Below are 15762 nucleotides of genomic sequence, written 5' to 3'. Positions count from 1 at the left end.
AAATGTGTACAGTCAAATGTACAGAACAGGAACATTAGCTTAAGTCATTTGTTTTAATTTTATTTTTCGGTAGTCCCTGAACTTTTTCCTAAACAAAATCTTACAGTGAAAAACTAAAAGTCAAGCTGAAGCAAGGCTGGGGACTTAAAGCCTTACCTGTTTAGCTCCTAACTTCCTACCCAAGGCACTCCTTGAAGTGCAGAGTTTGATTTGAATCCCCTAAAAGATGACTTCAAATACTAAATTATTCTAAAATATTAAGTATTAAAATGCCATTCTTCTTTTCTCATATAACTTTAAAATAAGAATTACTGGTTTACTATTCTGTAATAAAGCATTAAAGAAACAAAGGACATTTTTTAAAAGTAATGATGCTTACCAACTATACATAAACAGATTTCATTTCCCAACATTTTCCGTAATTCTTTGACCCAGTTTTTTACCTGTGTATACAAAAAAGTTAACATTAAAACAAATCCTGTTACAATGACTACCATTACAACACCCCAAAATTCAACACTGTCAAAATACCTCAGAATTTGGCTAACAACCCACATGTTTAATTACTAGGAATGATTAAATGTAGGATTATTTATTGCCAGATTAAACTACAAATCACACACATACAAACACCCAATGGAAATATTTCTCTATCTGCATATAGGTATAGACAGAAGCACTTCTGATTACAAACTTTCCTAAATTATCCATAGACTCAAGCAAAGCTATTCACCAGGGCAAAAGCATGTCAACTCCAGTCTCTGAAAACAGATTATTTGTATAGTTATTTGGGAGTTAAAAATGCATGAGCTTAACCCAATTGGTTCTGAAATATAGGGCATGGGAGCTTCTGTAGCACACATTTAAAGGAAAACAATGTATATGAGCACCAAAAAGACTGGTGAAATAAATTTTCATCCTTTAGTGTCTAACAGGTTTTTTTCAACCATGGCACTACTGATACTTTGGCTCAGACAATTCTCTATTGTGAGGGACTGTCCTGTCCAATGTATACTGTTTAGCAGCATCCCTAACCTCCTACACACTAGATACCAGTACCAACCTCCAGTTGTGACAACCAAAGATGTCTCCAGACATTGCCATCTCATCCTGGAGAACCACTAGTATACAATGACTCCAATAACAAAATGATTCTTCACTATGGATGAAGCCTAGCAGTAGGCACAGTTGGAGTAAATTGGAATTAAGTAAATTAATCTTTTGAACTGATAATTTTAAATATATTGACTCCAATAAAATATGATAAAGAACAAACTTGGATACCTTCTTTCATTTTTTGTAATGGAATTTGACCTCTACATGATCAAATTACACAGAACTTATACACCTTCCTAAAAAAAATACACACACATCTAGTCCTATGGTACAAATGTTAATAGTTCCACACTCCTATTCTCTGCAAGAATGCAGAGGAACTATATTTAGTAAACTCAAAATCTTTATAAAAGCAAAGGTAATCAATATCATCACCTTATCTTTGTGGTAGCACTGAAAGATAGCCCTATCTTTTTGTTTCATTCACATACATGTATAAAGTTTTCAGAGAAGCATTTAACTTCCACCTCTAGTTGATTTCACATAAGAAAAATGTGATAGTACTGTTATCAAATGTACCTTCTCATCAGTTCAAAAGAAACATGCCAGAATCCAATTATGCATTACTCCCTGTACATACAGTATCACAACCTACTAAATCTAAGTAATTAAAAAAAAAATTCTTTTATTCACCTCCAGTAAGATCTTCCTATGCAGGCATCCTACTCATTATCCCATACATTCTGTGATGAGTTAGATGGTCACAAATTTTTTGCCAATCCTCCTATCAAGAGGTAGAATCTATTTACCCTCCCTCTGAATTTGGGCTAGCATTGTAACTTGCGTCGACAAAGAGAACATGGCAGACGTAATGCTATACCAGCTCCAGACCTAAGTCTTATGAAGGCCTATCAACTATACTCTTGGAAGCCAGCTGTCACATAAGCAGCTTAGACTAGAATATGGATAATGATAGAGCATGTGGAGAGAGTACCAGAGGATAAGATATCAGATGAAGTACGAGGCCATAGAGGAGAATCAGGCTCTCTTGAATGGGGTCCTGGTACAGCCAAACTCTGAGTTCAATGCAGCAGCATGAGAGACTGCACTGACACGAAATGGAGCAGAGGACCCACAAAATCATGAGAAATAATAAATCATTATAAACCACCATGTTTTAGAGGTTTTGTTATGCAGAAAGAGATAAATGGTCACTTTCAACCTAAAAGATTTGACCTTCTCTTATTCGATAAAAGACTTAACCCATTTTTTTAATGTCAAAGGCAGAACGGGATAACAAATATCACCAAATAGCAGCCCCCAAATAACTTTTTAAAATATCATTAAATCTGTAAGCTACCTATTATTTCATTTCCCTACTCTTTGAACTAAGTTTTTCAACGTCATTAATAATCCAAGAGTTAACTTGTATATCTGCTTCATCAGTTAAATACTGGGAAATGAAAAGAAAAATAAAAACTAAAAAGGCAAGCAATTTCAACAAGAGCAAAACTGTAGCTCAAGGCAAGGTAAGTTTTTTTGCCTTGGAAATTATCCCTTTCAGTTACTGTTTTTGACAAATTTCAACAGGGGCTTTCAGAGGAAAGGTCAAATAAGTAATGTCTCTATTATCCCAACTGTGATGAGAATTCAGAGATAAGTTTAATGACAACCCTTTTTTGGTCCCAACCAACTTTAAAAGCCCTACATTTGTGTATGTTTAAAAGGGTGAAAAAAATGGAGGAACTTTAAAATAAATGTTTTTAAAATTTATATATCCTCCAGAATATTAAATGAGGAGAAAGAGCTTAAATTTGATTTAGTTCTTTTCCTCTTTTCAATTAGGGAGCCCGTGCAGCCATACCAAGGATTCATGTGCCCAGTGTGAATGGAGTCAAAGAAATGGATATGATTTTTCTTTAACAGGGAGAAAAAAAATCCCTATACTTTACTGAAGCCTTATTTTAGATTATTTCCCGTTCCTAATATCTGAGAAAGCCATTTAATAAACTATTAATAACTCTGATATCCATGAATTACTCCATTAAAAAATGAGTGGTCACCATTTATGCATAAATTATACTTTATATTTAAAACCAAGACTAATCACATTGGTAAACAAAGGCATGTTATGGAGACTTAAAAATTAGTGTTCTTCTATTACGTTATCTACCCATAAGTAAATAGAATACCTTCTGAAAAGAATCTTCATCCGTTATATCATAAACTAAAATAGCTCCATTTGAATCTCTGTAGTAAATTGGACCCAATGCATGGAATCTCTCTTGACCTGCTGTATCCTAAATAAAGAAACAAATGCTTATTAGATCAGAAGAAAAAAATACATCTGCTATTACAACTACAGTAAACTTCTGACTAATTAGAAATTAAAAAGAACAAAGCAGCTTACAAAAAAAAATTTTTTAAGTCAAGTTATAACCAATATTAATGTTTTACTGTTATACAAAGGTTACATTTCCTCTCCCTACCCTCTTCCTCCTGAGCAATCTTTCCACCCCCACTAAAAAAAAGTACAGTTGCCTGAGGGTCAGAATGGCCGAGATGGCATTATAAGCCAGAAATAGGCTTTGCCCTAAATTTAAGCTCCCCACAGAGGGAGGAGACAAGAAAAGAGAGCATGCATCAGAACCACCTGCCAACAGGAACCCTACTGTATTACCCTTCCCTTACTCTCCAGTAGCCACTTGGAAGGTTGGAACACAAGGGAATAAAAAGCCAGGCAGGCTGTCCATCCACCCTGTCCTTTTCTCTCTCTGACACGGAATCCCTCCGAGTTAACCTTTACCCATCTGATAAGTTATGATGGCAATACTCTTGTATACGATTATATTCAAGATATAATTATTTGCCAGATTTTAGGGGGGAAAATGTTTATTTAAAAAAGTTTTGGCTAACATTCACTTAAAAAAAAAAAAAAAAGCTATTCCTTGAGCCAATTAGTTATTAGAGTACCAATTAGTTATTAGAGGCTTCATTCAAACAGTTGAAAAAGTTAACTTACCCATATAGCAAGGTTTACTCTTTTCCCACCAATATTTAACTTCTTTGTTAAGAATGATGCCTAAGAAAAAAGATATATATGTTAAACAATGTTTCATATAAAATAATGTTTCTTATCCTAAAAACTATAAATGAATAAATCATCTGAATATGAAACTCAAGTTATCTGGGAGAAAAAGTAATCACTGAGTTTTTATTAATGATTAAACATTGTTTTCACCGAAGACAGAACATTACTTAGATTCTAAGAAAATAGTTTTATGAACGTGTTATGAAAAATACAAAGAAAAATTAATAATTAAATATTTTCTTAGTTTTCCCCATAAAAATTTTTTAGAGAATATAATTTGATGCCACCTTACCTATTCATTATAGAAAGTCTAAGAGATTTCTAAGATGAGATAAATTTTTATTCATTTACTTAACTGTATAAATACCAATATTATTTAAAATGTTGCTGTAATTATTTTATAATTCAATTATTTATTTTTAATAATTTTCTTAGGTACTAATGTCACAGAAATAAAAGGAAATGGTTCCAGCCTTCAAAGAGCTATAGTATATTTTACGTTAAACAATGTTTCATATAAAATAATGAAATAAAATAGAAATAAAAATGTAAAAAGAATTACAATATCATGTGATAACTGTTAAAATGAATGGTCTTGCTGAGTATACTATAAGGAGAGCTAAAAAAAAAAAAGGTAGTGTAAAGCCTGCCTGGATGAGTCAAAGGTAGCTTCAGAGAGAAGGTGGTAATCTTCCCATTACTCATAGTAGGGGTTTTCTCTGAGAGATGAGTGAAACCACTCAAGCCTGAAACACGTAATTCTCCGCCCCATGGGAAACTCCAAGTTGTATAGTCAATGCCAGAGACAAGACTACAAACATAGGCAAAGAGTGAATGAACCAAAAAAAAGTCCTAGAATTCCATGACTAGAAAGAAGTATGGGCATTAGTTACCTTGTGGGTCTTAACATAACCTATTCCAAGACAGTAGACATGTATTTTTTCCTTAAATGTATACTACAGTCAGGTATAATTGGGAAATGCTGCATATTGCTCTGTGTCCCCTTTGTACATTCACAATGCATATTGCGACATTAAAATTCTGCCAAAAGGAAGGCTAATTCCATTTATACAAGCATTCCCCAAACTCATTTGACCTTTTACTCTAGAGAAAAACCTAGTTCATCCTAAGGAATAAGTGTTAGGAGATAATAGAGAATCACTAAAGAATTATTTAGCAGTGGGAAGTATAAAATCTACACTTTAAGAGAATGACTTTGGGATGGGAGGGGAGGTTGGACTGGAAAGGACAGGACTAGACCTGGGAGCCTAAAGGCTATTACAAAGTTGGAGAGAAAAAAAGGGCCTGAACTGAGTCTATGAAGATAGAAAAAAGAATGAAGAGTAACTGAAAAGTAAATATAATAAGAATCCAGAGTCAGCTGACACGTTTAAAAAAGAAATAAAGAGCCAAGTTCAAAGAGACAGTCAGATTTAGGTGTAGCTATACAAAAGAAAAGTACAGAGAAGAAAGCTAGAACTGACAAAAAGCTAGAATGGTGAATCATTATTGAAGGATAGGGAACCTAGATTTTGGGACGGACTTCCTGCTGTATGCACACAAAGGAAAATTAGAACTAAAAAAACGCCACTAGATTTAGTGGTTTCTAAGGAATCCAGAGATAGATATATAAATGGCAGAGATGAGATCAAATCCAAGAATATCTGCCTTCAAGTCCCAAGCTATACTAAATGTATTTTATTAAAATGAAACAAGTAAGAATTATATGGGAAGGGTATAAAAGAAATTAAATGGCAAAATAATAAAAGAAATTACTTGGAAAATGAGAAAAACAAATACATGTTATAACAATAAATGTGAATAAAGGACATCTCCCACTCAGTACATACAGTACCGGGGCTAAGAATATGAACTTTGAAGCAGAGCTTTGTATTTGAATCCTAGCTTTGCCACTTATTAGTTGTGTAATTTATTTGACCTCATCCATTTTCATGGTTTCGATATAAATGCTATTTAAAGAAACTCAAAATCCTAAACCTATTCAAATATTTTATAGGTCAACTTAAGTGCCTCTCTGTCAAACACATTTAAAATTAGACTGATCTCTCCAAAATTGGCTTTCCATTCCAACTTTAGTATTTTGAGCACATTCGCCAAATCACTGAAGTTTAGAACCTTAGAAATATCGTCATTGAATTTTCTCCCTCGTCATTCTGTATTCCCAAACAACCTACCAAACCCCAATTCTGTTTGTTCAGAAAATTCCCCTCTAATTTGGGCCTATTCTTTATTCTCTATCTGAATCGCTTCTATCCAAGGTCAGTTCATGAGCTATACACCTTCTCTGAATTTTTAAGCTTTCTCAAATCACCCATAAAACCCAGTTTCCCTATCCTGAAGAATTTTAGGAACCCTATTCTTATAATATACAGTATATACTGCTTTTTAAGTTTTCTTTTCATAGATATGTCTTTTTAATCAGATTACATATTTTTATTAACACTTTCATAGTGATTACAATGAAATGAGCAGTGTTCTAAGAGTTTTTCAATATTAACTCATTTAATTCTCATAACACACTGTGAATTAGATATATTATCCAAATATTATAGATGTGGAAACAGACACAGGAAGGGTAAGTATCTTCACATAGTACCGAAGTCACACAGTAAGTGATAGAGTAGGATCTGATAGCCTTGTAGTCTGGCCCCAAACACAACTTATAAGATCTATGCTATGGTATCTCCCCAACTGAGATCTAAACTAACACTTCTTCTCCAGTGGAGGAAGCAGAAATAGCAGAGCCATAGTTCTGCCCAGAGCAGATATGCAAAAACAGTTGACCCTTGAGTATTGTAGGGGTTAAGGGCGCAGTTCCTCACACAGTTGAAAACCTGTATATAACTTCTGACTCCCCAAAAACTTAACTAATAAAAAATAACCTACTGCTGACCAGAAGAAGCCTTACCAGTAAGTTGATTAACACATATTTTTATGTTATATGTATTATATATTGTATTGTTATAGTAAAGTAAGCTAGAGAAAAGAAAATGTTAAGATAAGGAAAATGCATTTACATTACTGTATGTATTCATTGAAAAAAAATCCCCATTTAAGTAGACCTACCCAGTTCAAACACATGTTCAACTGTACTGCTACTGTAGATAAACATATCTACAATATACCTGGGTTAATTAATGCAAGTATAATTTAATATATGCAAGAGATGTGCTCCTCAAAGTTTCCTCATAAACCAAATCATTTTAACTCAAACACCTGATGCATTCATAAAGCACATATCGAACGGTCCCCACTAAAGTTTTTTTCCCCCTTATAATGAAAAATCTAAGTCCCATTCTATGGAAAAATTTCTTATGTAATATCTATCTCATTTTATATACATCTTGAAGTTTTAAATATTTTATATTTTCTTAAGTAGCAAACATCTTGTTTTAAAAGCAAATACAATTATATTGAAAATAGAGCTGAAAAGATTTTAACATCAAGATAGCAGCCAACGATCAAAAGCCTGAAATTTGTCCAGACTCCTAAAACCACTTGTAGTTAACAATACTTACTCTGGAGCAGTGGTTCTTAATTCTGTTACATGGTAGGTAGAATGGGAGAAGGGTGTGGACTTAACTTTGAGAATCTAGTGAAAGCTTTGAACTCACTGACTCACAAGAAAACAGCTCATATGCAAAATGCCAAAAACAATTTTCACATGGTTTCCAAAGGGATTTATAAATCCCTGAAAACATCTCAGTGAAGAATCCTAGTCTAGAAAAGGGAGAGAAAAGTGGTATTAAACAGTATCAATTCCAAAGGTTCTAGGAATATAGGAAGAAAAAAAAATAGTACGTAGTATGTGTCAAGCACTGTGGTTGGGCTTTCTCATTTAATCTTCATAACGAGCCCTGTGAAATAGGTAATTATCCCAATTTTATAGTTGTGAACTTGAGATTTAAAGAAATACAGTGACACTCAAGGTCAGACAACTCAGTCAGGGGCTGCAGTGGATGGAAGCCTGTCTCGACTCCACAGTGCTTTTTCCATTGCACAAAGCTGCCTATTCTAGAACATACACACATTCTTAACCTGGCACTCTTCCACTTGGACATTAAGTGTTCCTGGACACCAACTCATCTCCCAAAATATTCTTGGGGTAAGCACAAAGTAATGAGGATCAAAGTAATGGTACATTTCCCACTTTATTCCTCCAAACCCTGAGTTATAGCACCACTACTTCTTCTAATTCCAATGATTTCATCTTTCAAACCTTAAGGGTATTAACAAAATTAACAATCTTATTAGCTCAGGCTGACATCCCTCATTTATACCTGATGCTTTTTTTACCCAACATCTGAAATCATAGTGGATAATTTTTTTTAAATCTCTACTTAAAAAAACCAAAGTAGGATTATAGGCGAGAGATAATAAGAACAAATTATATCTACCAAATTAAAGTCTTTTCATAAGTTCTTTATCAGTTTTTGGGTTTTGCTGTTATTGTTAGCCAGATCACTCACTTGCTGTGCCTTGCTAACCATAACAAAGCAAAATTATCTAATGTAACATACTAACTGAATTTTGGACACTTTCCCCATCTTTAATAAATTTTAAGTTCAACAGACTTTCAATAATGTGTGTGTATGTGTAACTAAACAGTTACATTATTTTTGCTACACTCACTAACACTGTTTCCAGCCTTAGTACTTAATCTATTACTGCTTCCAGACTTAAGAGATGAAAGGATTCAGGCTGATAACATAAAATTAGTCCTCTATAGCAAGGAAATAAAAATTTGCTATCAGAAAACTAAGTTGGATTACTACAATGGCAATCGTAATATATAAATGTAACAAATTAATATGTTGTAAACCTTAAATTTACACAATGTTATATGTCAATTATTTCCATTTTTTTTAAAGGGAAGAAAACTGAGCTGAGTGCTTTGAGTACCTCAACATTTCTCTTCTTTAGTTTCTAAAAAGAGAGATTACAATCAATTTAGAGTCCAAGCGAATATCTTGAAAGTCAAAACTCACTTCTAAGGAGTAGCCCAAAACACAAAGCAGAAAATGGCACTCAGCTACAGAATACCTATATATTAGGATTTCGAAGTCACAATTCAGAAAAACTCTTTTCTTAAAAAAAAAATCACCCACCCTTTATAGCCCACATATATCAAGCAAAATACTAAAGAGGAAAAAATATTGTGACTGAATTGGCTGAATCAACAGTGATGCGTCTTCCAGAACAACTTGGAAGATTATTTCAGACATTAAAAACATTAATCTTACAAATAAGAAAGCCCAGAATCCTAGACCAGAGGCTGCAATGCCAAGTGAAAAATCAACTGCTAGAACCAGAATGAAAGTGTTGCTCAGGAGGTTAAGGTACATGAAAAAAAAAAAAGTAGTAGGCTTAGCTTAAGAAAAAAATGGTACACCATTACTATTTGTGGGACCTTAGAAATTTAGTCCAAGTCTTAGTTTCCTCATTTGCCAAACTGTCAGGATATTATGTGCCCTTACAGCACTGCCTTGCTAATAAATAACAGGCACCTACTCTACACTTTATGAGACAAATAGGTAGAATTCCAGTTAAAATTCTAAAAAGGAAGGTGACCGATGGTTCTGATTATCAAGTTTTTTTTACATAGGAAACTAGTTAAAAGTGATAGAAGGCACTTACTAGATTCATAATCTTAAAACATCTCAATAAGGGAAAAAAGAAGGCACATCTAAAGAAAAAAAGTGATCACTCAATAGCACAAACATATATACATACCAAAGACAGGAGGTGGTAATAATCAAAATGGCACAAACATTTAAGAATACGTAAAGTCAAGAAAACTAGCTAACAGTTAAAGTATCTTACTCATCTCTATATTCCCTGGCTAGCACAATATTTGGTATATAACAGGTATTAAATAAACAATTCTGGAATTTAATTGCTCAGGTTCAGCAGTACTGCCTTAATAAATTCCAGAGACAAAGCAGTAACTCCCTCACTCTGGTTGTCTTTCTTGTCTCTATCAATTTTATCAAAGCCTCCAATCAGTGGGGAAATCACATAAGAGAACTTGGGGATTTTATGTAAGATCAAGTTTCCTGGGCCAGGTTAAGGATACAAATACATATGTATATAAGTATGTATGTATCTATGTGTATGTGTGTATAGATACATAGATAATCTATAAGTAATTTTAAAATGTAGTGATCCCATATGTAGCATAGGTTCTCAAAATAATTCATGTCAAATTAATTCCATTACCTTTTTGACTGAGTTACCATGAAAGAAACCAACACAAATTAAGTACCACCTATTTATTCAACAGCAAATATTGATTAACAAACATGTACCAGACACTATGCTAGGAGCTTTACAGATGATGGCTCTCTATTTAACCCACATAAAAATCTTATGAATGAGATTCTCCCATTTAATAAATAAAGAGCCAGCTTACGAAACATTAAAATAACCTGCCAAGATCATGATGGCTATAAGTAGAAGCCAAAATTCAATCCAAAGTCTAACTTCAAAGTATTCTCCCTTTTACCACATTGTATGGCCTCCTAATGAAGAAACACACTGTATCCTGTCTTCAAGAACTTGACAAAGCATCTCATGACATCCCCTGTGGGCAAGACTAATGTAGCTATGACAGAAAAGTTAGATTTGTAATCCTGGAATAACCATTTTCATTAAAGGCTTTGTATCCACTAGGTAGTAGCCCACTGCAGTCAGTCTTAAGCTGCTTTCTGCTTCCATTATCACTAATATATACAACACTCCCTTAATAACTGTTTCTCACCCAAGGAGAAAGAGGACTGTGGCCCATGCATAGTCTGAAAAAGCCCCACCCTAAGATTGTGCATGTCTAAAGAAATATATATCTCTGGTCACACATCACTTGACTACAGTGAGACCGGCTGCAGAGCTTTGTACTTGGCCTTCTCCCCCCACCCCGCCCCACTTCTTTCAGTCTTTATTAATGACCTGATGAGAAATTAAAGACATTCTTATCAAATCATCAGGGGACAAAGTTAAAATGAATCGCTAATCCAGACAGTAGGGCTCATGCCTTATTCTTCTTTGCATGCCCAGAACCCCATGCCCAGAACCCAACCCAAGTGCCTGACCTGCAGAAGCTCAATGCTTCTTCAACTACAGAATCAAAATTGAAAAGGATATTAACAGGCTTTACCCACTGAAGCAAATCAATCGAAGCTCACTTTAATGGGTCAAATACATTAGGGATAAAAATACTTAACTACAAAATTCGAATTTGAGGAATGTAACACTTTTTTTTTTTGAAGCAAAAAAGACTAAGATAACAAGCCCAATATTAATCAATGTGACAGCTACCCAAAAAGATCACAGAATCTTTTCTGCTTCAGTGTTAGAAAACAATTCTCAATAAGGGAGGTGATAGCTAGCACCTCTCTACTCAGTTCAAACGACAAGTGGAATTATTTCTACAGCTCAAGGCATCACATTTTAAGGGGACAATGATTAAATGGTGAGTGTCTAGAAAAGATGTCAAAATAGTGAAATGATTTACAATGATATCATAGGAGATCCAGTTAAAGAGACTAGAGCTGTTTAACAAAGAGAAGACAAGACCTAAGATGTGATAGCTATCTTCAACTATCAGAAGAGATGGCATGAGCAACCAAGATTCAGAGGGCAGAACTAGGACTGGAAAATACAGGGAAACAGATTTTGGTTTTACCAACAGAGAAACTTACTAGAAATCAAACCTATCTAAAAATGAAACTGGCCACCTCAGGGTATAGTTTTCTACTTTCTATATTATCAGTTCATCACACCTTCAAGATGTACAGAGAAAAGTGGACACTCAACTGAAATATTAAACAAAAGCTTGAAATGGAGAACCATAAACTATCTTGAGTTCCTCTCAGACTATAATTCTTTGAAATACGAATGCCTGAGAGTATACTTTGCAAAAACACAAAATGTTTTACAAAAATAGGCAGTAGTAGGTTGTTTTGTTGACAAGAAAAAAGGGGAACTCTTTCTCTCCTATCTTCTGCATGATCTCTGTTTGGAAATTAAAAGCATACGAGGTTGTGTTTTTATGGGTCATACTGAAGTCAAATTTCTCTGAAAAAATTAAGATGAGATGAACTTGTACCTGCAAGAAAGAGATTAGACATAATACTGTTTCTACACACAGGTATGCCACAAAATCCTCAATTCTGTAATGTAATCCAGATACTGTTTGTGTTGAGTTATATAAATAACAATATGGACTGCTATGCTTTAATACTGAAGATCTGCCATAATTTCATCCTCTCCTGTGTAGATCACACAGGATCTTATGTAGATTCCTGGGATTCTGTGCCTGGTCACAGATGGGGCTTTTGGGATCTCTTCCTAGAGTTGGGTTGGATATGAGTGGACATCTGATGGGCAGTCTCCAGCAGTGGTTTCTCTCAGATATTTAAAAATCCTTAGCCTGCTTTTAGCTTCGAGGGTGTTTTTGGAATGTATAATGAAAGGGTAATTTTCAGGTTGAAAGGCTAAATTATCTTTTTAAAATATTGAGAGCTCAATTTTTTAAATGGTTTTCTCTTTTATCTTAGATCTGTAGCACACAGGAAAACACTAAAGGAGTGGTTTATAAATATCCAGAGGCGGTGTGACTTTAACTACTCAAAATGTGAAGTCAGATCTGGGTTCAAATTTCAGCTTAAGTAGCGTGACTAGTGGCAGTATGATCAGCATATTACTCTTCTTACCCAAGCCTGTTTCCTCACCTGGAAAGTGGGACTTGTAAAACTATCTACCTCCTAGGCTGTTACAAGAATTAAATGACAGAAGTAAAGTACTCAGCACAGGAAGAACTTAATAAATGTTATTATTACTTTACCTAAATAAATTTCTAAACTTTCAAATGATCATACGTAGTTACCCTATGAATCTCACTAGTAACACTCAACAATAACAAATCACTATTAAAATTGTGTAAGTTCTCTTGTACAAGGATGTAAGAAGAAAAGGAGTTTCCTGGCATTAACTTTTTCAGTTATTATGCTTTACACAGTAGGAGCAAAAAAAAAAAAAAAAAAGGAAAAGAAAAGGAGTAAAAATAGAACATGGAATCAGAACCAGAGCATTTTTGTAAATTCCAGACTCGGTAGCTTAATCATAGCATCAAGCATCAAATGTCACAACAATTAGAAGATGGTACATTCTGTTAAATAGTATTCATGTTCTTACACACTCCATAGTCGTTAATTAAAACCTATTGTGCAATTTGGGGCAGTAATAATAAAACGGAGAGTTTTCACTGGACCAGGTGCTAAGTCTTTTACGTGTATTTGTCCTGACAACCCTATGACCTACATAGATGCTATTATTATAGTCATTTTTAACCAATGAGGAAATTTAGGTAGAGACAGATTAATTAACTTGCCTAAAATCACACAAGTAATTAAATGGATGGAGGTGGGATATGAACCTAGGCAATCAGGCTCAAAAATCCACTGGACTTTACTGACTAAACTGATCAAGTCAGATTATATGATATTTGTCTTCTAACATGTGCAACCTGATTTCTTTGGGAAGGGAAGACTGAAACTGCCTCAAAAGCCTGGCTTCTCTCTCAATCAATGATTACTGAAACTGTCTCAAAAGCCTGGCTTCTCTCTCAATCAATGAATTCTAACACTTTTCTGAGTAACCATAATGTAGCTGCAGAAGAAAGCCGGCTCTATATTACAAGCAAAGATAATAGCAGCAGCTAAACGGTTAGTTTGGGGGACCAACTGCAAACTGTTAGCCAGTATTCACATGGCGTTTTCATGTGAATGTGAGTCGACCGACCTCACAGAATATAACTGACCGACAGTCAGACCCACGCAGGCAGCAGTGAAAACTGCGAAACCCACACCAGCAAGCGGTCATTTCAAAAACCCTCCAGAGATGACTGTTTTGCCAATCAGCACGTTACTCGAACACAGGACAAAATGGAACTTGCATAAACACTTAGTCATCAGTAAGCGCTTAAGTTATAAATCACCTACTTCGCAAAATCAAATCCTCAACTAAATTCCTAATTCCGAAAGAAACAAACAAAAAAAGGGATGACACTCGGTGACTGTAGGGCGAAGGCACCTAGGGCCCAGGCGGAAGCGAAACGAAGGGGAAAAACTAGCCCAGTGATGGGGACTCCACGAAATACGCAGCCAAACGTGGGGCACTGGGGACTTTTCAGGGCCCTTCCACTCTTCCAACCCCCCCACCCCCGCCATTGGCCTGTCCTTACGTCTACAGGCTGCCCCGACCCCGCGTGTCCCCAGGACGAATTCAGAAAGGCAATTCGAAGGTGGAGGTGACAGGCCTGAGATTTGTGAGCCCAGATCCAGGGACCATGGCAGCAAAGTCCTCCTGGCTCTGGAGGGGTAGGGACCCCAAGGCGCCAACTCCCGCCCCCTAGGGCCCGCACCTGCAAAGTGGTAATGTGCTTGTCGTTGAACTTATTCTCGCAATAGCGCAGCACCAGCGACGTCTTCCCTACGCAGCCTTCACCCAGCAGCACCACCTTGAACGAGTATGCTCGGCCTGCCGCTGCCCCGCCGCCGCCGCCGCCGCCGCCGCCGCCACCGGCCGCAGCCATCCCGTCGCTTCCCGGCCACCCGAACCCTAGAGCTTCGCCGAGCTCCCCACAGCCGCAGTAGCGCCTTCACAGTCACGGGCCGCGCAGGCCCCTTGGCACTGGTCCCCCAACCCCAAGCGCCGTCTCCACTCCCGCCTGGGGGCGAGGTCTGGAAGGGCCAAGGGAGAGTCCGAGAGTGAAGGGACCCAGCCACCACGTCAGGGACCCGACGAAAGGCGAAGAGCAGCTGCCTTTCCGCCTCCCTCTAATGGCGTCTCCTTCCTCCTACGTCATACTTCGGGTCACGTGACCGTCGCGGCCGCGGGCGGCCCCCGGGACTCGGCCCAGTAGAACGTGCCTAGATGTGGGCGGGGCTCCTGCGGCTTCTTCTTGGGGTGAATGAAGTTGGAAGAGAGAGGATCTCCTACGTGCAGTCTCCGGCAGATCCCGGCTGTCTGCGGGTCACCACCGCTCTGCATTTTGTGAGAGCCTGCAGGAATAAGGAATGAGTAGTTTGAGGCAAGCCCAGCTCAGGTGGAATATCGAAGTGCAGGACGGTATCTTTCTTGACCAGGGAATGTTTACAAGGCTAATGACCTCTCGCACCAGAGTCGCTATAAGCCAGACTGCCAAGGTGCCCTTCAACATGTTGACAGTATTTTTCTGTGTATTCCCAAATAATAATTATTGAACTTTATTAAGTTCTCAGACTGCCAAGTCTCCTCCTTATCTTTCAGATCTCAACTTAAACCGGAAAGGCTTCCCTGACCCCTCTTCCTCTTGTTCTTCTACCCCTCTCCTCCCCCACCCCCCAAGTTAGGTATTTCATTATACCAGTATACCTTCTTTAGCAGTGCTTAACCACACTTCATGGAAATTACTTTGCCGAATACTTGTCTTTCTTAGGCTGTAGATTTCTTAAAGGAAAAAACTTCCCACCTTTGAATTTCCAACTCCAAGTGCCAGGCACATAATAGATGTTTTATAAGTATTTGGGAATGAATGAATGAACAATTCAATACAT

The 15762-nt window shown here is 36.6% G+C and overlaps 1 protein-coding gene across 1 annotated transcript in view; it reads right to left on the bottom strand.

Annotated features, from left to right (window-relative positions):
* RAB21 (RAB21, member RAS oncogene family) overlaps window positions 1–15040 on the bottom strand; it is a 28564-nt gene extending 13524 nt beyond the window's left edge. The window contains exons 1-4 of the mRNA XM_011374366.2: window positions 14589–15040; window positions 4079–4138; window positions 3249–3356; window positions 380–443 (exon numbers count right to left, since the gene is read on the bottom strand). Of these exons, the coding sequence (XP_011372668.1) occupies window positions 380–443; window positions 3249–3356; window positions 4079–4138; window positions 14589–14759 (403 nt within the window). The 5' untranslated portion in view covers window positions 14760–15040. The remainder of the gene's footprint in view (window positions 1–379; window positions 444–3248; window positions 3357–4078; window positions 4139–14588) is intronic.
* Window positions 15041–15762: the final 722 nt, after the last annotated feature.

The sequence above is a fragment of the Pteropus vampyrus genome, unplaced genomic scaffold (genome assembly GCF_000151845.1).
Source record: "Pteropus vampyrus isolate Shadow unplaced genomic scaffold, Pvam_2.0 Scaffold9, whole genome shotgun sequence".
Taxonomy (NCBI): Eukaryota; Metazoa; Chordata; class Mammalia; order Chiroptera; family Pteropodidae; genus Pteropus; species Pteropus vampyrus.
Note: the sequence above shows the minus strand (reverse complement) of the source record. Positions and strands in the feature narration are given on the sequence as shown.